The sequence below is a fragment of the Dipodomys ordii genome, unplaced genomic scaffold, assembly GCF_000151885.1.
Source record: "Dipodomys ordii isolate 6190 unplaced genomic scaffold, Dord_2.0 Scaffold57, whole genome shotgun sequence".
Classification (NCBI taxonomy): domain Eukaryota; kingdom Metazoa; phylum Chordata; class Mammalia; order Rodentia; family Heteromyidae; genus Dipodomys; species Dipodomys ordii.
In genome coordinates this window covers 485,340-509,078 of record NW_012267273.1, presented here as the reverse complement: position 1 = coordinate 509,078, position 23,739 = coordinate 485,340, and the positions used below count along the sequence as shown (strand labels likewise).

Genomic DNA, 23,739 nt, shown 5'->3' with positions numbered 1-23,739 from the left:
AGGCAAAAGAGAGAAGGTGCGGAATAATTCATTTGTCCTTGGCCATTTCCTTCAGTGCCAGGATTTTCCAACTTCTCTCTACGCTGTTATTAAAGCATAGCAAAAATCAATCATCTGCTTCTCCAGTACTGTCAGAGTTGTCAGGCACATGATGAAACTGCCAGCTGCAGGGGTGGTGGCCGTGAGGACACTTCCCTTCCTTCCTTCCTTTCATCCCTCTAACCATCCATCCACCAAATGTCTAACCATCCATCCACCAAACATCCGCTCATCTATTCATCATCCATCATTTATCCATGCATCCATCCATCCATATATCCATCCTACCCAACCCATTCATCATCCTTCCATCCATGATTCATCCATCTGCTATCCATCCTCTTCTCACATATCCATCCATCTTCATCCATCCATTCATCCTCTATCATTCATTTATCATCCATCCACCCATCCTATGTACCCACCCACCCATCTATCATTTATCTCTCTACCCATTCATCATCCACTCACTCATGTATCCATCTATCCATTAATTCTTCATCCATCACTCCCACCCACCCATTCATCCTCCATCTATCATCTGTTCCCTACCCACACATCCATTATTCACGCATCCACCCATTCACCATTTATCTGTCCACCCATCCATTCTTCATTCTCCACTCACCCATCCATCATCTATCCACCCATTCATTATCCATTATCCATCCAACCATCCTCCATCCTTCCATTCATTCTCTATCCATGCTCCACCTATCCATTCTCCATGCATTATTCATCTACCCCCCACCTACTATCCATCATCCCTCCATCCATGATTCATCCATCCTTTATCCATCCTCCACTCACACATCCATCCACCTTCAATCCATCCATTCATCCTCTATCATCCATTCATCATTCATCCATCCTCTATACCTACCCAGCCACCTATCATTTAGCTCTGTATTCATCATCCACTCATCCATCCATCATTTATCTATCTATCCATCCATTTATCCATCCATTCTTCATCCATCGCTCCCACCTACCCATCCATCCTCCATCCATTCCCTACTTACTCACCCACCCATCCATTATCCATCCATCCTCTATTCCCCACTTGCCCATCCATTATTCACACACACACACACACACACACACACACACACACACACACAATCCATTCCCCATTTATCTGTCTATCCGTCCATTTCTTCATCCATTCTCCACCGACCCATCCATCCATCTATTCATTATCCCATCATCCATCCATCCATTCATACTCCATCCATTCCCCACCCATCCATCATCCATGCACCTTCCATCCATCCATCCATCCATCCATCCGTCCACATACCCATCCACCCACCCACCCACCAATCCATTACCAACCACTTCCCTACTTTAGGGCTGGAAGCTCAGATTTCCAGTCCTGCAGCACAGACGGCAGGGTATGTGGGAGTTTGGGCTGGCCGCCCAGGTGGGGGCAGGGCCTCCACTCCTAAGGGGTAGAGAGGCCAGGAGGCCAGCGAGGCCCGGGGGTGTGGCGGCGGCTGAGCCAGCCCATCCGAGCCATCACCTTCGGACGCCCCTGTGCCACGTGACTGTCGCCTCCTCCCTCCTCCCAGTCGCGCGCACGAGCCCGGGCGTCTCGACTCCCGCGCGCTCTCGGCTGGTCTCAGTTCCCGGGAGGAGCAGCCGCGGAGGAGGGAGCGAGCCGGCGAGGCGGCCCGGGGGAGCGCGCGCGTGCGGCGGCTGCCGGAGCCGCCTGTGCACGGGCGGCGGCGAGGGTAGCGGTCGCCTGGGCGGCGGGAGCAAGGGTTGGCTCGGCGTCCGCATCCGCCGAGTGTGATGAAGCTGCCTGGCTTCCCTGCTCCGCTCGCTGCCAGCTGACAGCTCCTGCACCCAGCCCGCCCGGGAGGGGAGACGCCGCGGGGCCGTGACCTTGGCCGAGAAGGTAAATAGAGGAGGCGGGAGGGGAGGAGGCGGCGCCACCCCGCGTCCTCCTGGCCCCCGGCCCGCGCCCAGCCCGGGCGGAGCGCCGCGGGTGCGTCCTCGGTGGCGGGCGGCCGTCCCCGGAGCCGGGCGCCGGGGCTGGGTTGGGCTGGGGCGCAGCGCGCACACCGCGGTCCACGGTGCTGAAACTGCTGCCGAGCGCCGGCAGCGCCTCGCCGCGCGGGGCACACGCTGCCTGCCATTTGCTGCTGCCACCGGAGCCCAGCGAGGGGATCCGGCGCTCGCCGGCTTCCCCATCTTTGACTGGTGACTTTGGGGCTCGTACAGTTAGCTTTCTGTCGGTGACGATGGAGGTGATGGTTCTCCCAGCAGTTCTCATGGCTGCAATGTATTCTTTCCCTGCAAAGAACGGGCAGGATTACACCCTGGTTGACCCAGGGCAGGGAGGTGAAAGGAGGGGAGCAGTGGCTGGCCATGCAGGCGGGGAGAAAGGTTCAGTGGGTGCCCTGGCTGTGAAGGGGAGACCCAGGGGACTAGACAGGAAGCACAGGTGCTGGGGACTGACAGGTGTGGGGATTGGGCCTCTCTGATGCGCGGGCCAGGAGGGACTTGAGAGGGCTACTTGGAAACAGGGTGCTGCCCCTGGCTGCTCTTCTTTTCTGCCTTTTTGGGAAAACAGCAAGTGGAGACGCTAGTCTGGGGAACTCCGCAATGGAACAGGTAGCCCTGTTTTTGTTTTTGTTTCTGTTTTTTTTTTTTAAGTTGAGTAACACTTTTTCAAACGAGGATGGTCAACACACATAGTACTAAACAGCCAAGTGACCATGTCTAACTGGAAGAGTGGAATAATGTCTTACAGCGTTCCCAGAGGTACTGGAGGTGTAAACCCTTTTCTAAATATATGTCCAGTGCCACTTCCTCCAGCCAAGACCCAGCTTGTTAGCGCTTCCTTGTAGAGTGAGCGCTCTAACTAGGGGGAAAAAAAAGTCAGGGATCATCCTCCCGGGCTCTTCCACTGGGATCTCACTGGAGTCTCTAACCCTCTGCAGGGCAGTCTGGTAATTCCTGTATCTGAGCGCCAACTGCGTTTTGGGTGACATGGCCCAGGGGAATAATTATGGGCAGACCAGCAACGGGGTGGCAGATGAATCACCAAACATGCTGGTGTACAGAAAGGTAAGACCCCCACCCCTTCCCAGGGAACTCCTGGTTTTCTCCAATGTTTTTCTTCCTAGCCTAGAATATCTATCCAAGTTGTAGCCTGTGGATTCCCAGCACACCAGTGATGGCATGCTATGCCTGAAGATCACCTGACATTCCCAAGTAGCACATACCTGTAGAAACCCAAAGAAGTAAATGAGGCCGGGCCCATTGCTTACTAATTTTCACCTAAGTTAATCAGGCCTGAGCTATTGCAACACGTTTGGTTATTCAATGTATTTATTTTGTTACACATGAATGAATAGCATCTGTCACAATTGTAAGAAGCCTTTTCTAATTCTCCTCCTAAACATGTAGGTTATAATAATTACATAAGTGTATCACATTTTAGAAATAAAAATAGACTACTCTGCAGCTCGCTGGCTTAAGTGAAGGTGTGAATGAATATTGTTTAATGATTTTTTTACTCCCATTTCTAGGTTTGTGCCTTCGCCTTAATTATTTTTAAATTTGTATTGTTTGTATATTTTGCTAGGAGGGATCTACATTCTTACTAGAATTAGTCCGATCAGTGTATTTCAGGGGATCTTTTTTATCCTCCCAAACAGATCTGCTAGCTTTGTATATCTATTCATAATGCTGTCAGCAACAAACTTGTAGACACTGAGCCACCATAACAAGGATGCATTTGGATATTGTAAGTGATTCGGAGCGGTTGCTTAGGTAACTTCACTATGGTTATAATCAACAATCTTACTAAAATTAAGGATGCAGTTTTTTATGTAATGTACCAGCTGTATTCTGTTGTGGTTTATACTAAGATTATTTCTCTTTGCTTTGCTTTCCTTTTCTTTCACTGGTGTGGGGGGCTGGTACCAGGACCTGAACTCGGGGACTCGTACCCTCTCTTGTCTTTCTTGCTCACTGCTGGTGCTTCATCACTTGAGCCATATTTTCAACCCAGCTTTTTTGCTGGTTAAATAGAGATAAGAATCTTGCAGCCTCCCCTGCCTGGATGGCTTTGAACTGAGTTCCTCCAAATCTCAGTTTCTTGAGTAGCAAGGAATACATGTGTGAGCCACCACTGAAAGGGAGGATTTTATTTCTTCAGCATATTGTCTGGAATGCTTATTGGCTCAGCTTTCTTTTATTTTCTTCTTCTTCTTCTGTTTCTTCCCCCCCCCCCACTTTTTTCTTTGTTACAGGGTCCTACTATGTAGGCCACAGTGGTCATGAACTTGTAGACCTCCTGTTTCAGCCCAGTGCTGGGATTGTAGGCATGAATCACCATACTGGGCTTCTTCTTTAATTAGTGGAAAACTGACACGGGTAAAAAGGAAATCAAACCTTGGTTCCACTGATGTTACCTCACTCACAGCCTTTAACTCACGGATTAAGGTTGTGGTTGGAGTGAGCTCATTAAAGAGTTCAGAATGAGTTGGCATTTGAGGTTCAAGTTGAGGTGTTAACCAATTATGAATGAAGAGGTAAGGCTGGGGCACTATGTTGATCTGCATGAAATCAGTTACTATGTGGCTTGGTATCACTAAGGGTAATGGCGACTGTGTGTAACTGAGTATATTATTACTGCTTCAATGAGATGTTCAGCATTCTGGCACAGTCTGGAAGTCGCCTTATTTAGGTAGAGCTTTTTTCTATATCTATGAATTCAGTCTATACAGTGTCTATACAGTGTGATGGGAGAGAAAAATTAGAGGTTGACTGAATCTTTTTATCCAAATAGGTAAATCAAGAAAATAATCCACAGGTGCCTAAATTATTACTATTCTTTTTCTACATTGATTAAAATAACTGGGCACTTGCTTTCTCCATATAAAGTTGGTTGTGAGGAAAAAGTTGGTAACAGTCAGGCACTTTAAAATGTTATATTTTCTATTGTTTGGAATGTCTCTGAATCTTGTATCACATAAAATATGAGGATTGGGCTGGGAAGGTGGCTCAGTGGTAGAGCGCTTGCCTTGCATGCATGAGGCCCTGGGTTCGATTCCTCAGCATCACATAAGCAAAAAGAAAAAAGCTGGAAGTGGCGCCGTGGCTCAAGTGGTAGAGTGCTAGCCTTGAGCTGATGAGCTGAGGGACAATGCCCAGGCCCAGAGTTCAGGACCCACGACCGGACCCCCCAAAAAATGAGGATTTAAAATTCTATTGTGTGAATTCATATAATGTGGAGAGTTGGGCTTCTGGATGGAATATTAAGTCAAATAACTATATTTTCTCCCTAGTTGCTTATAAAAGATTGAGGTTCAGTTGATTGGACAATTAATAAATTACCTTGACTGGAAACAATATGATGTTAACCAATGCGTCTGATTTAGACAATGCTAATAAGAACAAGTAAAATAAGAAGATTGAGGTTTCATAAACAATTCTTAGTGTACCTGAACTTCATATTGTGAATTTTCCACTTACTTTATAAATTAAATATGGCTTGAAATTGCTAATTTGTCTAATTTTAGCAGAGTGGGATGATCCTGAAAAGAAAACATTTCATTTTTTTAAAACTATTATTGGTTATACTTGTGATACTCATCCAATTTTTCTTTTATTATTAGTTCTTTATCCAGGGCTAATGACACATATAATTTACTTTTTAGAAAAAAAATCCAGATAAACTACTATTGGGAAAAAACTCAGTTCTGTAAATTTGCTCATAATGCTTAATATGGGTTACCAGTCCACTCTTTCATTTTCTAAGCATGTGCTTCTATGTTTCAATTTTGGTGCAATAAATAACAATTTATAAATAAAATCCAGATAGTTCATAAAGAAACAGTTTTCTGCTAGTTATTATGGAACACAGTCTATGTCTGTATGCATATTCAATAGGACATTATGAATTTTATGTTTCTGTTTGTCTCTGTTTCTTATGTTAGTAAGATAATATATGTTAAAGACAGCTCAATTTTAGTGTGAAAAAAGTGAAGTAATTGAAGAAGGTTGTAGATTAATTAAGCTTGAGTACTGGGATATTTCAACTGCTTTACTTTCATGAAAGAATAAGCACTGTAATACAATGCTTATTAATCAGGAAGTCAAGGAAAGGCTTACAAAAGATCTTTAGTCCTAACAGGACATTGCTCACTGACAGTGGAGAGAATGGTAGAGAATTGCTGTTTTATTGACTCAGGCCAATTTTCCACTTCTGCTACTGTGTTGAAGGCCATTCTTGAAAGTGTTCTGATCTGGCAGCATGCAAGGTATTCTACCATTTCCTTCTCCTCCCTTCCTTCATGCCACCTCTGCTACCTTATTACTCAAAATTTGGTCCCACGTATGCATGTGATGTATTAATGTATGCATGTATGCATAATGTATGCATGTGATGTGGCATTCTGTCTTCCCAGGCTGTGAATGACTCTTGAGTAGGACCCAGTGAATGGCAATCAAGGTAAAGGACACACAGACACACAGACACACAGACCCACAGCAAAGCTTGGATGCATCTTTTCTCGTTTGTCTGATGTCTTTTTTCATCAGGGTTACCCGGATGTGAGTTGTAGAAAAATTGCTCCAAATAATGGAAAACTCCAAAGACCTATTTATCCTATGGAAACGTTCATGATTTCATTTTTTATTTTTTAAATTTTTATTTTTTTGGTAGTGTTAAGGATTGAACTCAGGGTCTCGGCGCTGTCCCTGAGCTCTTTTGCTCAAGGCTAGTACTCTATCAGTTTGAGCCACAGCATCACTCTCCATTTTCTGATGGTTTATTGGGTATTAGAGTCTCATGGGGACTTTTCGGCCTGGCTGAAAAGGACCAGGCTTTGAACTATGGTCCCGAGAACTCAAACTCCTTAGTAGTTAGGATTACAAGTGTGAGTCACCAAAGGGCCTGGCACTCCATGGTGATTTTATGGGGAAGAACTCCACAGTAATGGAGTGCAAGCTGCCATTATGAAGGCCTCATTCCACACATATGCTGTTTGAGATTAGTACTGGTATCTGCAATTCAGTCTCAGATGCTTGCTGGAGCTTTTTGGTTCAGTGGAAATCTCTAAAGAGTTCATTTTATGTATGAGGCACATTTTAAAACTCCTTATGACTGGAATATTTACCTTACCAATTCTTTGATTTACAGTGCTGCCTTTTTCATGATCAGCTCATTAGAGTGTTTTTTTTAATGTATCTGAAGATATCATTAAAAGTTCATAATGTGATGCCTTTTCTTCTTTGAAACTCCCGAGGCTTCCCTCAGACATGTAACTAGATGGAAGCTAGAAATAATTGATTTCTTTAAGATCCAGCCAGTTTTAACTGGTCTCAGATACAAACGAAGCTGCCTGACAGATCTGCAGAGGTGTCACATCAGAGTTGGGTTTGGTTTGGGGCTGATGGATATGTAGCAGTACTTTTAGTTTTGGTCTGTTTTGGAGGAAATCTATATTGGTGGCCAGTACTCTGTGCAAAGAACAGGCAAGCTAGAACCAAGAGTACAAGGAGGCACACTTGGAGTTTGGTGTCTGGCCAGCGAGCTACACAATAGACAGCATACATCACTTCTGTCCCGCAGCTGACACGCTTGTATTAGAAAAACAAAATTCTAGGGCACCTTGGGGCCAGTAATTCAAATTGTCTGTAATGCTGGTGTCTCACTAGCAAGAATGCTCCAAATGTCCAATAATTTTTGATACGATGGCAGCAACTATTTATGTTCCACCTGTCAGGAAAGAAACTGCACAGTTTCCTCATTTATTATCTGACTGGAATGACTGCTTTTGGAAGCAGCAAACCTATCAAGTCCACACTGCTTCTGCTCTGCCCTGTCCCCATTCTGTTCTCCTACCCTTCTTTCACTTCATTGTCTGCATCGCTTTCTATTGGATTTCTTTTCTTTTTTAATCAAAGCAGAACTCAGGGTAATGATATAAAAGTTCACTAGCATGCTCTTGATTTTACTTGTAAAATAAAAGAACAACATTTCTTTTTTCTACGGGCAATGTCTTTGGGAGAGGAAGAAAGGCTCCGGCCTTCCTTGAGTCTTGCTCTGCACAGCTCTCACATAATTTGGTAGTATATTCTTGTGACATGGCACTAGCTTACTTTGTAGGGAAGAGACTATTTACTCCAAATGGGGGGGGGTTGAACTCATGGTCTTGCACTTGCTAAGTAGATGCTTTACCACTTGAGCCAATCCCTCAGGCTTTTCCCCCTCCCATTATTTTATGTATGTATGTATTTATTTATTTTAAGGTTCTTCCTTATTAAATTCTATTTTATTGCAAAGATGCTGTACAGAGGGGTTACAGTTACATGAGTAAGGTCATGAGTACCTTCCTTGTCAAGTATTGTTAGCCCCTTCTTTGTTCTCCCACTATCCCTTCCCTTTCCCACCTCCCTCACTCCTCCTCGTCCCTGACATTGTAAAGTTCATTTCCAATACACTGTTTTGTGGGTATCGTTGTTGCAATGGGTCATCCTGTGTCCTTGTTTTAACATTTTCTTATTCCTCTTCCCCTCCCCCAATTAGACAAATGTATATTCAAGATGCAAGGTACCAAAATCAAGTACAGTGATAACAGGGGTTATACCATAGGGGGAAGAACATACAAAGGAAACAAAAAAATCACATAGTACATTAAAAACAACAACAACAAAGAAATACCTCTTGTGATCAGATCTTGGGGTTCATTTTACTTAGCATCATCTTATTTGGTCATATGTACATAGCTTTTGAGATTTTTTGCTCATCTGATAACATTATCCTAGACATATACTAATTATTGCCAATAAGGGAAACCATGGGACCTATATTTCTTTGAGTCTGCCTTACTTCATTTAATATGATTTTTTCCAGATGTCTTATTTTTTGCCTAGGCTGTCCAGGACTGAGATCCTACTATTTATGCTTCCTTTTGTAGTTAGGATGCAGGAATGCACTATCACAAACAGCTTTTGCTGTTGAGATGGAGTTTCATAAACATTTTTACTTGAGCTAATCTGGAACTACCAATCTTCTTATCTCAGTTTCCTGAGTAGCTGGGTTAATGGGTTTATGCCATCACACTGGACTATCTTTAATTAATCAATTAATTAATTAATTATATTTATTATCTTAATCTGTCCAGCTTTATACATATTAGTAGAGTAGAGAATATTTGTATGTGGCAAAAAGACAAAGACCAATTATGAAAGGCAAGAAGATTGTAAATAGATGCTCACAAAATGAAGTATTAATTGATTAATTGCAAAGGTAATATATAGATGAGTTATAGTTACATAAGTCGGGTGATGAGTACATATCTTTTTAACAATGTCACCTCTTCCCTCATTTTCTCCTAGTACTTTTTCCCTCCTGACCACCTACCCCCACAAGTTGTATAGTTCATTTTCAACATAGTGTCTAGTAAGTATCACTGCTGAAGTAATTCACCCTTTGTCCCACCATTTCTGTGCACAAAAAGGCACAAAAAAGCTTCAGTTGGAGCATGGGTGGGAGGAGGCACCGAGAGCATTGTCTTATTGTTTCTCCTCCAATTCAATAGTTTATAAGAACATTTCAGAACCCAGACTGTTGCCTATCTGGATACCACACATCCTGGCATGTTCTCTGAGACAAGCTAGGGGCATCATCTGATATTTCCAGTGGGTGACACATTCATGATGAATTTTATATAATAATTAACTTGTGTTCATAGTTGAACTCTTCCCTCACCAGTTGTTGCTTGCCAGTGCTATTGATGGGATTAAGATAAGCATTTGTGGCTTGAATTTTATTTCTTCTGTATCCCATTTCCAATTTCTCTGAATCTAATTGATCAGAGGAAAGTACAGACATCCTGAGAGAAGCTATCCAGGGATTTTATTGCCTTCTAACAGCTCTGTGGTTCTTTGCTGTGATGGGAAGCATGATATTTTTAGTTGATGTGGGTGAGAGATCATCATTGTAGGGAAAAATGGAAAGATTTCAGATTTGGACAATTTAGTGACCTAGTAAATGTTAAGTCTCCTTGAAGATAAGACTGTAGAACAAACCACCCCCAAAATTAGCCTTTACTTCTTATTCATGAATGTCAGGGTTCCAAAGACCACTGGCCAACAAAATATCAATCTAATTATAGAATTAGTCAACAAAATATCAACCTAATTATAGAATAATTGTAAATGACAGTATGGTTGGCCAGTTCCTTAGGACAAGAGCCCTGGCTTTTTTTTTCCCTTGCCATTTCTTTCTGTCATTTACCCAGGTCAGCTGAGAAGTTAGCTTTCTTTTTAAATTCCTTTATCTTATAATTCACTCAATTGATGAGAGTTGAAGAACAACAGAACTCCTTAAAAATTATCCTTAGTTTTTTTTGTTTGTTTGTATGTTCTTCCCCCATGCTATAACCCCTGTTGTCACTCTATTTGATTCTGGTGTCATTCATCTTGTATATACATTTTTTTAATTTGGGGAGGGGAAGAGGAATAACAAAATGCTGAAATAAGGATACAGGATGACCAATTTTAACAATGAGATTTACAAGACACTATGTTGAAAACGAATTTTACAACTTTCTTGCGGGGGAGGGAGGAGGTGGGGAGGTGGGGAGGAAAGGGATGGTAGGGGAAAAACAAAGGAGGGGTTAACAATGCTCCATAGGAAATGGACTCATTACCTTGCTCATGTAACTGTAACACCTCTGAACAGTATCTTTACAATATATATATATATATATATATATTATTCTTAGTTGTACAAAGGGGTTTCAGTTCAACATGTGAATTTCTGGATACAATGCATCTTGATCAATGTTACCCCTTGAGAACTCTTTTCTGTTTACTTCTCTTCTTTTTTAAAAAAATTGGTATTGGGGCTTGAATTTAGGTCTACAAGCTCTTGCTTGGATTTTTCACTGAAGGCTGAATTCTACCACTTGAGTCACACTTCCATTTCTGGCTTTTTTGCTGGTCAAGTGGAGATAGTTGGTGGACTTTTCTGCTTATCTAATATCAAGCAGCAATCCTCAGACCTCAGCCTCCTAACTAGCCGAGGTTATAGATGTGAACTCTTATAGACAATTATCAGCTAACTTCTGCTCCACTGGTATTTCTCACATGATGGAGACTAGAGCATATTTACACAAAGTGACCTATTTGGAAACACAAGTTATTATTCTCTCTTCTAGAGAAAGCATACGAAAACCAATGTTGTGCTGTTTGCTGAGTCCTTAAGAAGAAATAGGAAATCTTTCTTATTTTCAGTCTTGGTGGTGGTGAAGAAGTTGAGAGTTTTCTTCAAGAGACAGCGTGCTGAAGTGGGAGAGTCTTGTACACTGAGAGAAGAAAGTCATGGTTGTAAATTCAGCTCTGTCACTCTTTAGCAGCAGAACTGCTAACTCCTTCCTTTCACTTCATTTTTTTGGTCTGTGAATTGATGAAAAATAAAGACGTATTCTTCATGGCATGTTTAATAATAAAATGAAATAACTAAGGGAAATTTTCTTGAATAGAATTTAACACATATTAGGACTTCAATTTTTTTTTTTTTTGGTCTGGTCGTGGGGCCTGAACTCTGGGCCTGGGCGCTGTCCCTCAGCTCTTCAGCTCAAGGCTAGTGCTCTACCACTTGAGCCACTGCACCACTTCTGGCTTTTTTCTTTTTGCTTATATGGTGCTGAGGAATCGAACCCAGGGCCTCAAGCATGAAAGGCAAGCGCTCTACCACTGAGCCACCTTCCCAGCCCTAGGACTTCAATTTTAAAGCCAGCTATTATGGCTGATAATGATATATTATAACTACTCATTTGATAAAATCTATCAAATACTTTGTATGTGCAAGATGAAGTATGATATGTGGTTATATTTGTTGGTACAGAGAAAAAAAGTGGAACCATGGGCAATAGAAGGCTAGACTTGAGTGAAAAAGCATCAAGACCCTGAGTGCAAGCCCCAGTTCTAGTACAAAAATACAAAAACGAACAAACAAAAAACAAGGGCTTAAAAGCAATTTTTTGAAAGACTACAATGAAAATAGGATTTAAAAGAAGCCCTTTGTCCTACCATTTCTGTACACAGAAAAGGTATGTATTTAAACCTTCCGTTGGGGCACAGATGGTAGGAGGTACTGAGAGCGTTTCCTCTCCAGTCCAGTAGTTTATAAGAACCCTTTGGAACTCAGGTTGTTGTCTCTTTGGGCACCACACATCCTGACATGTTCTCCGAGACAAGCTAGGAGCATCACCTGCCATTTCCAGGGGGTGACACTTTCATGATGAATTTTAAATAAGGTAAGGTTTAAGATATACTAGAATACATGATATCAGTCATCTGCTCAGTTTATGATTATTTTTTGTATTGTTGAAATTTATAGTTGTCTAAACAAGGTATGGTCCTCCTATCAGTAAAAGTCTCCACCATGCTGAGACCCTACAGGACTTGCTGTGACTTGCTGATGAGTATCTTAGCTAGGATCTGTGTTATAGTATCTTAGACCTACACCATAGGGACTGACTCTGAGAAGATGGAGAAAACACAAAGCTTCTGTTTAACAGAGATTTAACGTGATTGGAGTCCTTTTTTGAGAATTTAAAATTGGAGTATGGAGTATGAAGGAATTAGGCGTTTTTCTTTTAAAACCACCTCCACCTTCTTGCTTTTTTCTCTATTTATTTAAAAATAGGGAAAACATTTTTTTCTCTTTTATTTTGCAGAACTGAGGAAAAAACTTGGGGTTTGCTCTTTCACTGAGCTAAATCCTCAATTCCTAAATGTCTCAAAACTTTCAAAGGCAAGCTGCAACCTTTGCAGTGGTAATAATGATGAAATGGCATAAAACCAGTCAGAAGAGCTAGTTGCAGTTTTTGACTCTACCCAACTAGTTATATGAGTTGTGGCAAATTCTCTCTCTCTCTCTCTCTCTCTCTCTCTCTTTTCTCTCTCTCTCTCTCTCCCTCTCCTCCCCCCATTTCCATCCCCTCTCCTTTTCCACCTTTCTTCTCTCTTTTTTGCTGAGTCTGGGTTTTGAACTCATAGCCTTGCACTTGCAGGCTGGTGTGCTATTACATAGCCTCATTTCCCCTCCTATTTACGATAGGGACTCACTTCCTGTTTGCATGCCTGAGCCTTCATCTGCCTACTGTAGTGTTCTTGCCAGTGATGGATCACAAGTATTTGCCATATTGTTTAGTCCCTCTGTGGAGACCTGGTCATGAGTCTCGTGGACTTTTCTACCTGGGCTACCTTGCACCACCATCCTATCTTGGGTTCCTGTATCTAGGACTACAAGTGTGCACCCAGTGAGAGCAAGTTTCTTAACCTCTCTCCATTTTCTTGTAAGAAGACTGTGTGTCATTTATGAGCCCACACAATTATAACCTTCATGGGACATGCAAAGCTCTTTATGTCAGTGAGGCCGGTTCAATAGAAAGTGTTTCTTTAGTTGAGAAAAGTATAGAAAAATTTTAGCCTTTATACTTAAGGTAATAATTATTTCTAATGCTATTAATACACAATAAATATTCTCTGTTGTGGTGCTGGGACTGAGCATCACACATCTCACATACTAAACAAGCACTCTCTCTGTCACTGAGTTACATCCCAGCCATAAAGAATAACATGATTGCTATTTTCTAGGTTCATTTCCTCTTAGGATCAATGCTGTTGTCACTTGTCCTAAACTTGGTACTTGGCATTTTGTTTTTGGACTTTCAGTTTATGGTTAACTACTGACTGAGTGCTTACCAAGGTCTTTATGTATAGAATCTATTTTCCTTAAAATAATGTTGCATGTGTGTTATTAGCAAAAGTGTCTTACTACATAGCCCGGGCTTGTATAAAATTCCAGTTCTTTTGCTTATTCCCTGAGCGCCGTGGCATTTAACTTCATTCTCAGCTGGCATTCTATTTTTCTAATAAGAAAGATGAAATCTGATTCATTCAGACTGTGATTACCAGAGGTCACTCAAAAATTAGTGCCAGAATTGGTGAGCTCTGTGAGGATGGAAACAACTATTTTTCCCTTACGTGTCACAGTGCCTCTAACAAGGCAGAAAATAGGTGTCCCTGAATAGTGGTTGCATAAACACACAGATGAATGAATAGAAGCATGAATGGATGCCTGCTCCTCTTGCTTCTTTACTGTGTTTCTGTCTAGATAAATTAGTGAATGGGAAGGACACCAGAACTCAATTCATTCAGTACACACACACTCAGCCTAGACTGGTATTGAGTGGCTACATGTATAAGAGTTGTGAACAATGCAGACACTGTCTGAGCCTTTAATGAGCTTAGGTTACAGAAGATGGATGCCAATCAACTTACCATGGGGGGGGGCTTTGATTGATGCCCTTGAAGAGGAAGACTTTGGTGAAAGAGGAATTTATTCTTTTTTGTAGTTATTACCTGGCTTACAAAATAAATATGTTTATATCTAGCTCCTGCCTACAGTTCTAAGTACCTAGTAGAGCGTCTGAGGCTAACAGCTTTTGATATTTTTAATAAGCGTTTGGGGAAATTAGCCAAAGGCTGCAAAGTGGACTGAACAATCCTCAGGACTTCAAGGTAGATGAGTTTCAATGGCTATTTTTATCTGTCATGAAAGCAAAATTTTTTTGGGGGGGTCAGGTTGAGGGGCCTGAACTCGGGCCTGGGCGCTGTCCCTCAGCTCTTCAGCTCAAGGGTAGCGCTCTATCACTTGAGCCACAGCGCCACTTCTGGCTTTTTTCTTTTTGCTTATGTGGTGCTGAAGAATCGAACCCAGGGCCTCAGGCATGCAAGGCAATCGCTCTACCACTGAGCCACCTTCCCAGCCCTGAAAGCAAATATTTCTTTCCTTCATTTCTCAGTCAGATCTCCCAATTCTGTCAAGATAATGCTCTTTAAATTAGATGCCATGACCAAAAATTATAAAAATGTACATTAACACATACAGGAATATGCACAAATACACATACATATATACATACACACATGTATGAACATATATTAATTATAATCAATCTGACTAAAGTATGATATTTGTATGTGTGAGATACTGTGGTAAAGCTCCTTTGCACATTTGTATACACTTTAACAAAAGTGAACATTAGGTATACTTTTTTTTCCTGTCAGTCCTGGGGCTTGAACTGTGGGCCGGGATACTGTCTCTGAGCTCCTTTTGCTCAAGGCTAGCACTCTACCACTTAACCCACACAGTGCCATGTCTGTCTTTTTCTTTGATTAATTGGAGCTAAGAGTCTCACAGACTTTCCTGCCTAGGCTGGCTTCAAACTGAAATCCTCAGATCTCAGCCTCTTGAGTAGCTTCAACAGTGCCCAGCTGACATCAGATTCCTATCTGCATTTTCTCCCTTTACTCTTCATTCATCTAGCTCTTTCCTCTTGACCCCACCACACTCCTTTTGAGTCCCTGTTTCCTGGTGTTTTATTTTGCTGAATTTTGATTTTGACTTTCTAAGGAAGTACACTATTTGAGATCTCCCATGAATCTACCATATTTCATTTAATACATTTCTATATGCTTGCATACTGCCCAATGTATTTATTTATGAGTTTGTAAACTTGATCTAGCATTCACATATAAGGGAAAACATGGATCCCTTGTGTCTCTGGGACTTAAGAGTGAGGGAGAGAGTAGATAGGAGAGGGATGGTGAGAATGTTGAAATAGGAAACACTGATCAAGACATATTGTATTTGTTAAATGGCAACTCTTTTTCACAACTTTAGAGATAATAAATTTTAAAAAATTAGAAAGTGTAGGTAGTAGGTGGAGTGGAATTGATGTATGGAAAGGGTAAAGAATGGCGAATATAGTCAAAATATTTCATATAATTCATGAAAATGGATCAAAGAAGATTGATTTGGGAAGGGGCAGGGGAGAGGAAGGAAAAAGATGGAAGAGGCAACTCTGATCAAGATGTGTTGTGTCCATAAATAGACATGATAAAATTGCACCCTCTTGTATAACTAAATAATGCAAATACAACAATAAATTAGCTAGCAAAAAGGGAGACGGTGAGACTTTTATAATTAGAGAAATGTATTTGTTGAGCTTTTAAGAGTTTCCCCACAGACTTAATGGGGCTGAGTATACTTTATATGAAAATTATTATACACCCCTGAATCTCACTATTCTTATCTGTAAAGTTAGATGGGAATGATGTTATAGTTAGGAATATGTGGCTAATTCATGGCAAACTTGGATGAGTAGAAATTCTTCAGTAGGTTATTGTTGATTATAAATGGTCAGAAGAGAAGCCTGGATTTCCCTACATATGGAAGTGATGGAATTTAAGGGATATTTCCCTTTAAGATTTACTCATTCTCTCTCCCCCCCTCTCCTGCACCATTCTGGGACTTGAACTCAAGTCCATGTGCTTACTGCTTGAGCCATTCCTTTAGTCTATCATTTTGCTGGTTAATAAAAGATGAAGTCCTGCAGACTTTTCTGCCCAGGCTAGCTTTGAATCATGATCCTCAAGGTCTCAGTATGAACTACTGACATGTGGCTTCTCTTTTGTTGTGAGACTGTCTTACCCTGGCCTTGAATTTATGATTCTCCTGCTCAGCCTCCTGAATACTAGGATTACAAATGTATACCACTATTATTAGTCTTCTTTGCTTTTGATGCTTTGTTTAAAGATTTTTCATATGGTGTATATATAATGAGGAGTTCTTAATTTTTTTTATTATAGCACAATTCTAAACAACACAGAAAAGGAATAGAGAAAATAACATAGAGAAGTTCCATGTGCCCATCACACAGTGTTAACAATCATTAACTGTGATTAAGTCTTGTTTCATTTCTACATCCTTTTTTGCTATCTGCCAGTTGATTGCTTAAAGCACAATCTTGGAAAACATGTCACTTAGAATGTAAATTATTCACCTCATTGGTGGTTGGTAAAGGTCTCAAGGAGATCCCCGAGAGAAGAAAGGGGGTGCAGTTTCTCAACTTTGTCCTTTAGTTTCTCGTCTCTAAATTCAGAAGAGAATTCTCAGGCAGTCACAGAACAAGAGACAGAGATGTATTCAGCAGCAAAACAAGAAGAACAGATATGATATGCCTCACAGGCAGGATGTAGGAAAGGAAAGGACAGTGTATGCACAGACATCGGTGCAGGAATAGGAACAAAGGTGTGCCACTGACTTATCTAACATTAGGGGTAGTTACACTAGGTCAAACAGGGCTGGAGGAGAGAGGTTCACATAAGCAAGCAGTCTTAGAAACGATGTGGCCTGGCTGACCATTTTTATCAGTTCAGGGTCTGTGGGTGGTCCAAGAAACGTTGTTACCATCATTTGGGGAGAACAATCTGGTTCCTGTGTAACAATGATTTCTGTTCCAGGGTGCAGCCTCATCATCATAGGTAATTGATCTCACTGGAGAATAATCTATCTGCCAAGGTAGGCTCTTCTGTTCCCCTGAGGTAGTTTTGGTTCCTTGTCATAAAGATGTATACAAGTTTCTTTTGTCTGAAGTGGACTGGAGGAAAGAGAGTATCAGGATAATGGAGACAGCTGCAAAATGGAAACTAGAATGTTGGGTTTTTCTGTTTTTGGTTACCTGTGGATCCAAGTGGGCAATCATTTTCTAAAGAGCGTTTTTATTGCCGTTGAACATTAGAATAACATTTGTTGACTTTCTTGATGGGATAATATATTTGCCTACTGGTGTGCTAATGGCAAATTCTCTCGATTGCTGCTTCTGATGAGAATGTGATGGTGCAGTTTCTAAGCACCTGTTACAGTACTTTTTGAGATACTTTCAAAGGTAAATACAATGGCATTGCATTGCTATTTGTCAGTGGTAATAATAATAATAAGCCTTAGTTCATGAGCCTTTAACTTTTCTTATTTGCATAAATGTGCCTTTTGCTTATTTAGTCTTTTTCTCTTTATTAGAATAATATATATATATATATATAGCATAAAAATGTTCATTTTATTCTTTCTAAGCCTTACAGTTCAGTCCCATTCAGTCCAGTCACATTTGTGCAGCCACCACCACCACCCATCACCTCCAGACCTTTGATTGCTGTTCTAAACTCTGCACCTGTTTAACAGTAATTCTCATTTGTCTTCTCTGTGGTCCTTAGCAACCCATTCTGCTTTGTTTCTACGATGGTACTACTGTGGTACTTCACATAAGCAAAAACATATAGTATGTGTCCTTTTGTGGATGGCTGTTTCACTTAGTGTTTCCTTAGTGTTTCCATCCATATTGTGTTCAGAATTTATTCTTTTTTGAAGATGGATGAATATTCTCCTTGCAGATGTGCCACACATTGTTTCCATCCATCCATCCATCCATCCATCCATCCATCCATTCATGCACGCATGCATCTATCCATCCATGGGCAGTTGGGTTATTTCTCCCTTTGGCTGCTGTAAATCAAACAGCAATGAACACGGACATTACAGATATCTGTTCAAATGTCTGCTTTCAGTTCTTTTGGCAACCACCTATGAGTTGAATTACTGGAGAATCTGCCATACTGTTTTACATAATGGCTATAGTATTTTACATTTCCAGAAGGATCCTATAAGTGTTCCAGTAACCCCATACTCTCACCAACATCAATATTTTTCATTCTTTTTCTTTTCTTTTTTTTTGGGGGGTGGGCTGAACTCTGGGCCTGGGCGCTGTCCCTCAGCTCTTCAGCTCAAGGCTAGGGCTCTACCACTTGAGCCACAGCGCCACATCCAACTTTTTTTTCTTTTTGCTTATGTGTTGCTGAGGAATCGAACCCAGGGCCTCATGCATGCAAGGCAAGCACTCTATCACTGAGCCACCTTCCCAGCCCCTCATTCTTTTTCTTTTCCATTCCTCCTTCTTCCCTCCCTTCCTCCTTTCCTCTCTTATTCCCTCCCTCCCCTTTTCCCTCCCTCCCTCCCTCCCTCCCTCCCTCCCTTCCTTCCTTCCTTCCTTCCTTCCTTCCTTTGGCTTCTTATCTCTCTCTCTCTCTCTCTCTCTCTTTCTCTTGCTCTCAAATGAAAAATCATTCCAATCTGAAATGATAGCTTCCTGGTGGTTTGATTCACATTTCCTAAAGGTCTGAACATATTTTCATGTGTTTACAGGTTATTTGTTTATTCTTGGAGAGTCTATGAATTTTATTTTAAATGCAAGTCGAATTGTCATTACCTAGAAAGGGTTTTGGCCCAGAGAACCATATAACTCCTTAGATTTCTAACACAAATTTTATTATTCTTGTCTAGACTTCTGAGCTATATTTTAGCAGTGAGGAGGCCTTTACAGATGGTAACTTGAAATTGCTTTATGTTTACATATTAGCTTGGCATCTACTGAGGAAAGAACTCTCAGCGATTGTAATTTCATTAGCAATTAACGTAAGTTCATGAAAGCTTTTATCCTTTCTTGTAGCCCAACAGTTAACTATTATTACTCGCAATTATTCAGATCTTTTATTTCCATTGAACATCAAAATAACCTTTGGTGAATTTCATGATGGGATAATATTGTTACCTATTGATGTGCTAAGGGCAAGCATCTCCCCATTGCTGCTTCTGATGAGGTTGTAGTGGTGCTCATCATCACTCAGCGATCCCTGCTAGCTGATGGCTGATAGCATCCATGACTGTAAAATAGGTAAGATCTTCTGCTGTCCTATATAGTATAGCTTTGAATACTGGCCCTGCCACTAACTAGCTGTATGACAGACAAGTTACCAAGCCTATCTAAGACTTATCTGTAATTTGGGCTCAAAGTAAGGAAAGTCTTGGCACAGTCTAAGCACCATGTTAGCATTGTTATTGGGTTTGTCTTCCTGTTCTTGTTCCTCCCTCCCTCCCTCCCTCCGCTCCCTCCTTCCTTCCCTCTTTCCTTCCTTCCTTTCTTTTTCCTTTCTTTCTCCCTTTCCTCCCTCCCCCTCCCTCTCTCCCTCTTTTCCTCTCTCCTTCCTCTATTTTTCACCTCTTTTATTTATTTATTTATTTTCTTTTGTTCCAGTTACAGAGCTTGAACTCAGGACCCGAGTACTGTCCTTGAGCTTTTTTTGCTTACAGCTAGTGCTCAACTACTTGAGCCATAGCTCCACTTCCAGCTTTCGATGGTTAATTAGAGATAATAGTCTTTTCTTCCTGGGCTGGCTTCAAACCTCATTCCTCATATCTCAACCTCCATAATATCTAGGATTACAGGTGTGAGCCCTTGGTGCCCAGCTTTCTTTTTCTTTTCCTTCTCCTACCGTTTTCTTCTTCTTTTTTTCTTTTTTATAATTTCCTATCTTACTAGTATGAGGAAGAATCAACATGTGAAACTCATTTTTTACACTGAACATTTTAGTTTATGTAAAGTACACATTCTAATTTTCATTTTACAAAGCAATTTTACAAATGTAATAGTTACAGAAGCTCCAGGCACCCAGCCTGGCTCTAGTGCCTACTGCTTGTCTACATCAACAGAAAATAACACAAAAATACATACATACAAAAGAAAAAATGAATTTACTTCCAATTTTAGCTAAAACCTGGGAGAAAGAAATTTTCAAGCTTTCTTTAACTCGTCATATATAAGTGCTATAATTTGAAGAAAAAATGCATTAAAAGCCAGGAAATATGCCCCCATGTAGATGTAGCTCTTGGCCCCATTTATGGGAACTGGAATATGGTCTTTCTTTTGGCCATAGGGGACAGGATTTGGGCTGCCCATTTTCACTCCTGGCATAGTATTTCCTTAGAAATGAGATCCTTCAATCCTAGAACTCCATTACACAATCTCATTTGTATATAAGAATCTATAACTAGTTAATTATTTCAATTTTACAGCATGTTTCATGGAGGTTGAGATCTTGTCGCAGATCTGGAACTCAGGTTGGCTCAAGGAAAGGTTAGACAAATCACTGTCTATCTTTGAGCCCTCGTGGTAGACAGGGCTAGAAATTCTTGCTTCCCAATGATATTGGAACCATCAAACCTGACATCATAAATAAAAATCAAACATTGGATGACTGTACTATATGCTATGTAATGACCATGCGACCCTTAGTAGGACATTCCTGAGCTTTTGTGTTTCAGAATGTAAAATCTGGGTCATTCAAAATAAGGCTAAAACACAGTTGATGTCCTCCAGATGAATGGTAGTAAAACTCAAATCCAGTTTTCCCTACTAAATAGTTTGGCCTTAATGGAGTACCCCAGTCAGACTCTTTTTTTTTTGAGTCCTGTTGTGGGGCCTGAACTCTGGGCCGGGGAGCTGTCCCTCAGCTCTTCAGCTCAAGGCTAGCGCTCTACCACTTGAGCCACAGCGCCACTTCTGGCTTTTTCTTTTTGCTTATATGGTGCTGAGGAATCGAACCCAGGGCCTTGAGCATGCAAGGCAAGTGCTCTACCACTGAGCCACCTTCCCAGCCCCCCAGTCAGACTCTTATATTAAATTTATTTCTCTGAGGAGGGCATCTTGCCATTTCCCTATGGTTTATCTCCTCCTTGCCTCTGACTGTCTATTTAAGTGCATTATTATTATTATTATTATTATTATTACTATATTTCGGTGGTTGTACAAAGGAATTGCCCCTTAACAAAGCAGTTTATGAATATAAAATACTTTGAACAATGGCACCCCTTTCAAAGTTCTTATTCATCCCTCCCCTACCCATCCCTTCCTTCACTCGCCTTTCTTTTTATGATTTATTTAAACACTTTTTACTTCAGTGCTGAGGATGGAATCTGCAGAGCCTTCCATATATTGGGCAAGAGCTCTACCATTGGGTCACACCCCAGCCCCATTTTTTTAAATCTGTGTATGGTTCGTTGCTTTCTGCCTGTTTTCCCTGATGCTTTCATTATTTCTTTCATCTTTCTGCTCCACCTTCCTCTCAGCCCTTTCCTTTGCTTTCACCTTCACTCTCCATTTCTCTGAGTAGTTATCCAGTATGTTTTTCTTCTAATTTTTATACTTACATATGAAAATTTCTTTCCCTCCCTCCCTTCCTTCCTTTTTGCAGAACTGAGGGTTTGAACTCAAGAGGAGCTGGCATTTGCTAGACAGGTGCTCTACCACTGAGCCATGCCTTTAGCTCTAGTTTTGTTCCCGTCCTGGGCCTTGAACTCAGGGCTTCTCTTTTTCCTCACATGTGAAAATTAGATCTAAATTATGAATATGTATGTATACACATATAGGAATATATGTATGCAAAAATGTATTAACTGAAACATGTACGCTACGTGAAGGGAGGGATTCCAATGGTCAAACTACTTTGAACAACTAACAGGTTAATGAAATGAACACCAGGAAGCTGGGACTTGGGAAGCCAGAGGGGATGAGTTCTGCCGAGGGTAGGGGTGGGGATAAATGGAAAGAGAAAGGGTGGGAGAATGGAGTCACAAAAAAGTGGAAGTAAGAAATTTGAGGGGATGGGCAGGGTTGGTGGAGAGGGGAAAGAATTATGATGCATTATACTCATCAACTGACTTATGGAAATGAAATTCCTATGTAAAATTACTTCATGACAATGAATAAACAAGTAAAGGTGGTGTGGAGCCATAGCAAGACAGCCTTAAAACACCAATTGTGAAAGGGGGCATCTTCTTCCTTTCCTTCCCTTTTCCTCTCTCTCTCTTCTCCTCTCTCCTCTAAACTCCCCGCCTTTCCTTTCCCTTCCCCACCTTTCCCCACTCCTCTAAGTCTTTCTTGCCCCTCCCTTTTCTTTCTTATGTTTATCCTTTGCTCCCTCCCTCCCGAGATCATCAGGTTGGTTGGAATGTTATCACCTTCCCTTGAGGTAGAGGCTGAGCATTAATGAGAATAGATGCACAGAAAGAATTAACCTTGAGTTCCTCATAATTGTAGTCACCTTGCAGTCCTGGCTGGTCTGCTCACGCAAATGTCACTTATATATGTTCCTTGCTGGATTTTTAAAAATCAATTGCAGCTAAATAAATCTTAACCCACTCAATTCACATACCCAATGCTTTTTACTTTTAACCTGCAAGATAATAATAAGACTCATTTCATTTAGCATAACATATTTATGTTTAGTATATATACATACATACATATATATGTCTACATAAACAAACATATATATATATAGAGAGAGAGAGAGAGAGTTTTATTTGAAGAACAATCTGTTTGCTCTCTAGGAGTAAATCTGGTTTCTTTCAAGCAATTTAACTGAAAGATCCTTACTTAGATTAATTACGCATATGATTCAATTTAATTTAACAAATATTTATTGAATGATTTTTATATGCAGTGCAATTTCCCAGAAGTAGGGAAAAGAATCAGTGATGATGATGACATGTTTATTGTCAGAGCATCATTCAGTCCTAACATGGGAGAAGCATGAGGTACAAGTATTTCCTAGTGCTTGTACACACACACACACACATACACACACACACACACACACACACACACACACTAATGACCCCATAAAATTGATGGGCATTATTCAGTTTTTAAAAAATCTTATTTTCTTCCAGGAACAGGCATTTGAAATTTATGGGTGGGATCCAGGGGAAAGGGACAGATGAGCGAGTAGATGAAGGGGGAGAATATATTCATTGCATATGCTATGGTTATTCAATGCATAGTCTATGGAGGTAGGAAAATTGAGGTGAGGGATTAGGTTGGGATGAATGGGGGAGAATGATGAAAAGGATGATATCATCTAAGATTCATTGTACTAGTCATTAGGTCGAAAATGAACTTTACAACTTTGGTGCGGGGGGGGGGG

General features: G+C 41.0%; 1 protein-coding gene across 5 annotated transcripts in view; it reads left to right on the top strand.

Moving 5' to 3' along the window:
* Window positions 1-1,609: 1,609 nt before the first annotated feature.
* Rgs7 (regulator of G-protein signaling 7) overlaps window positions 1,610-23,739 on the top strand; it is a 445,190-nt gene continuing 423,060 nt past the window's right edge. For 4 of the 5 annotated variants that reach the window (XM_013021755.1, XM_013021753.1, XM_013021752.1 and 1 more), the window contains exons 1-2: window positions 1,610-1,939; window positions 2,988-3,114. In XM_013021755.1, the coding sequence (XP_012877209.1) occupies window positions 3,037-3,114 (78 nt within the window). In that variant the 5' untranslated portion in view covers window positions 1,610-1,939; window positions 2,988-3,036. The remainder of the gene's footprint in view (window positions 1,940-2,987; window positions 3,115-23,739) is intronic. The other variant, XM_013021750.1, reaches the window with a different exon arrangement.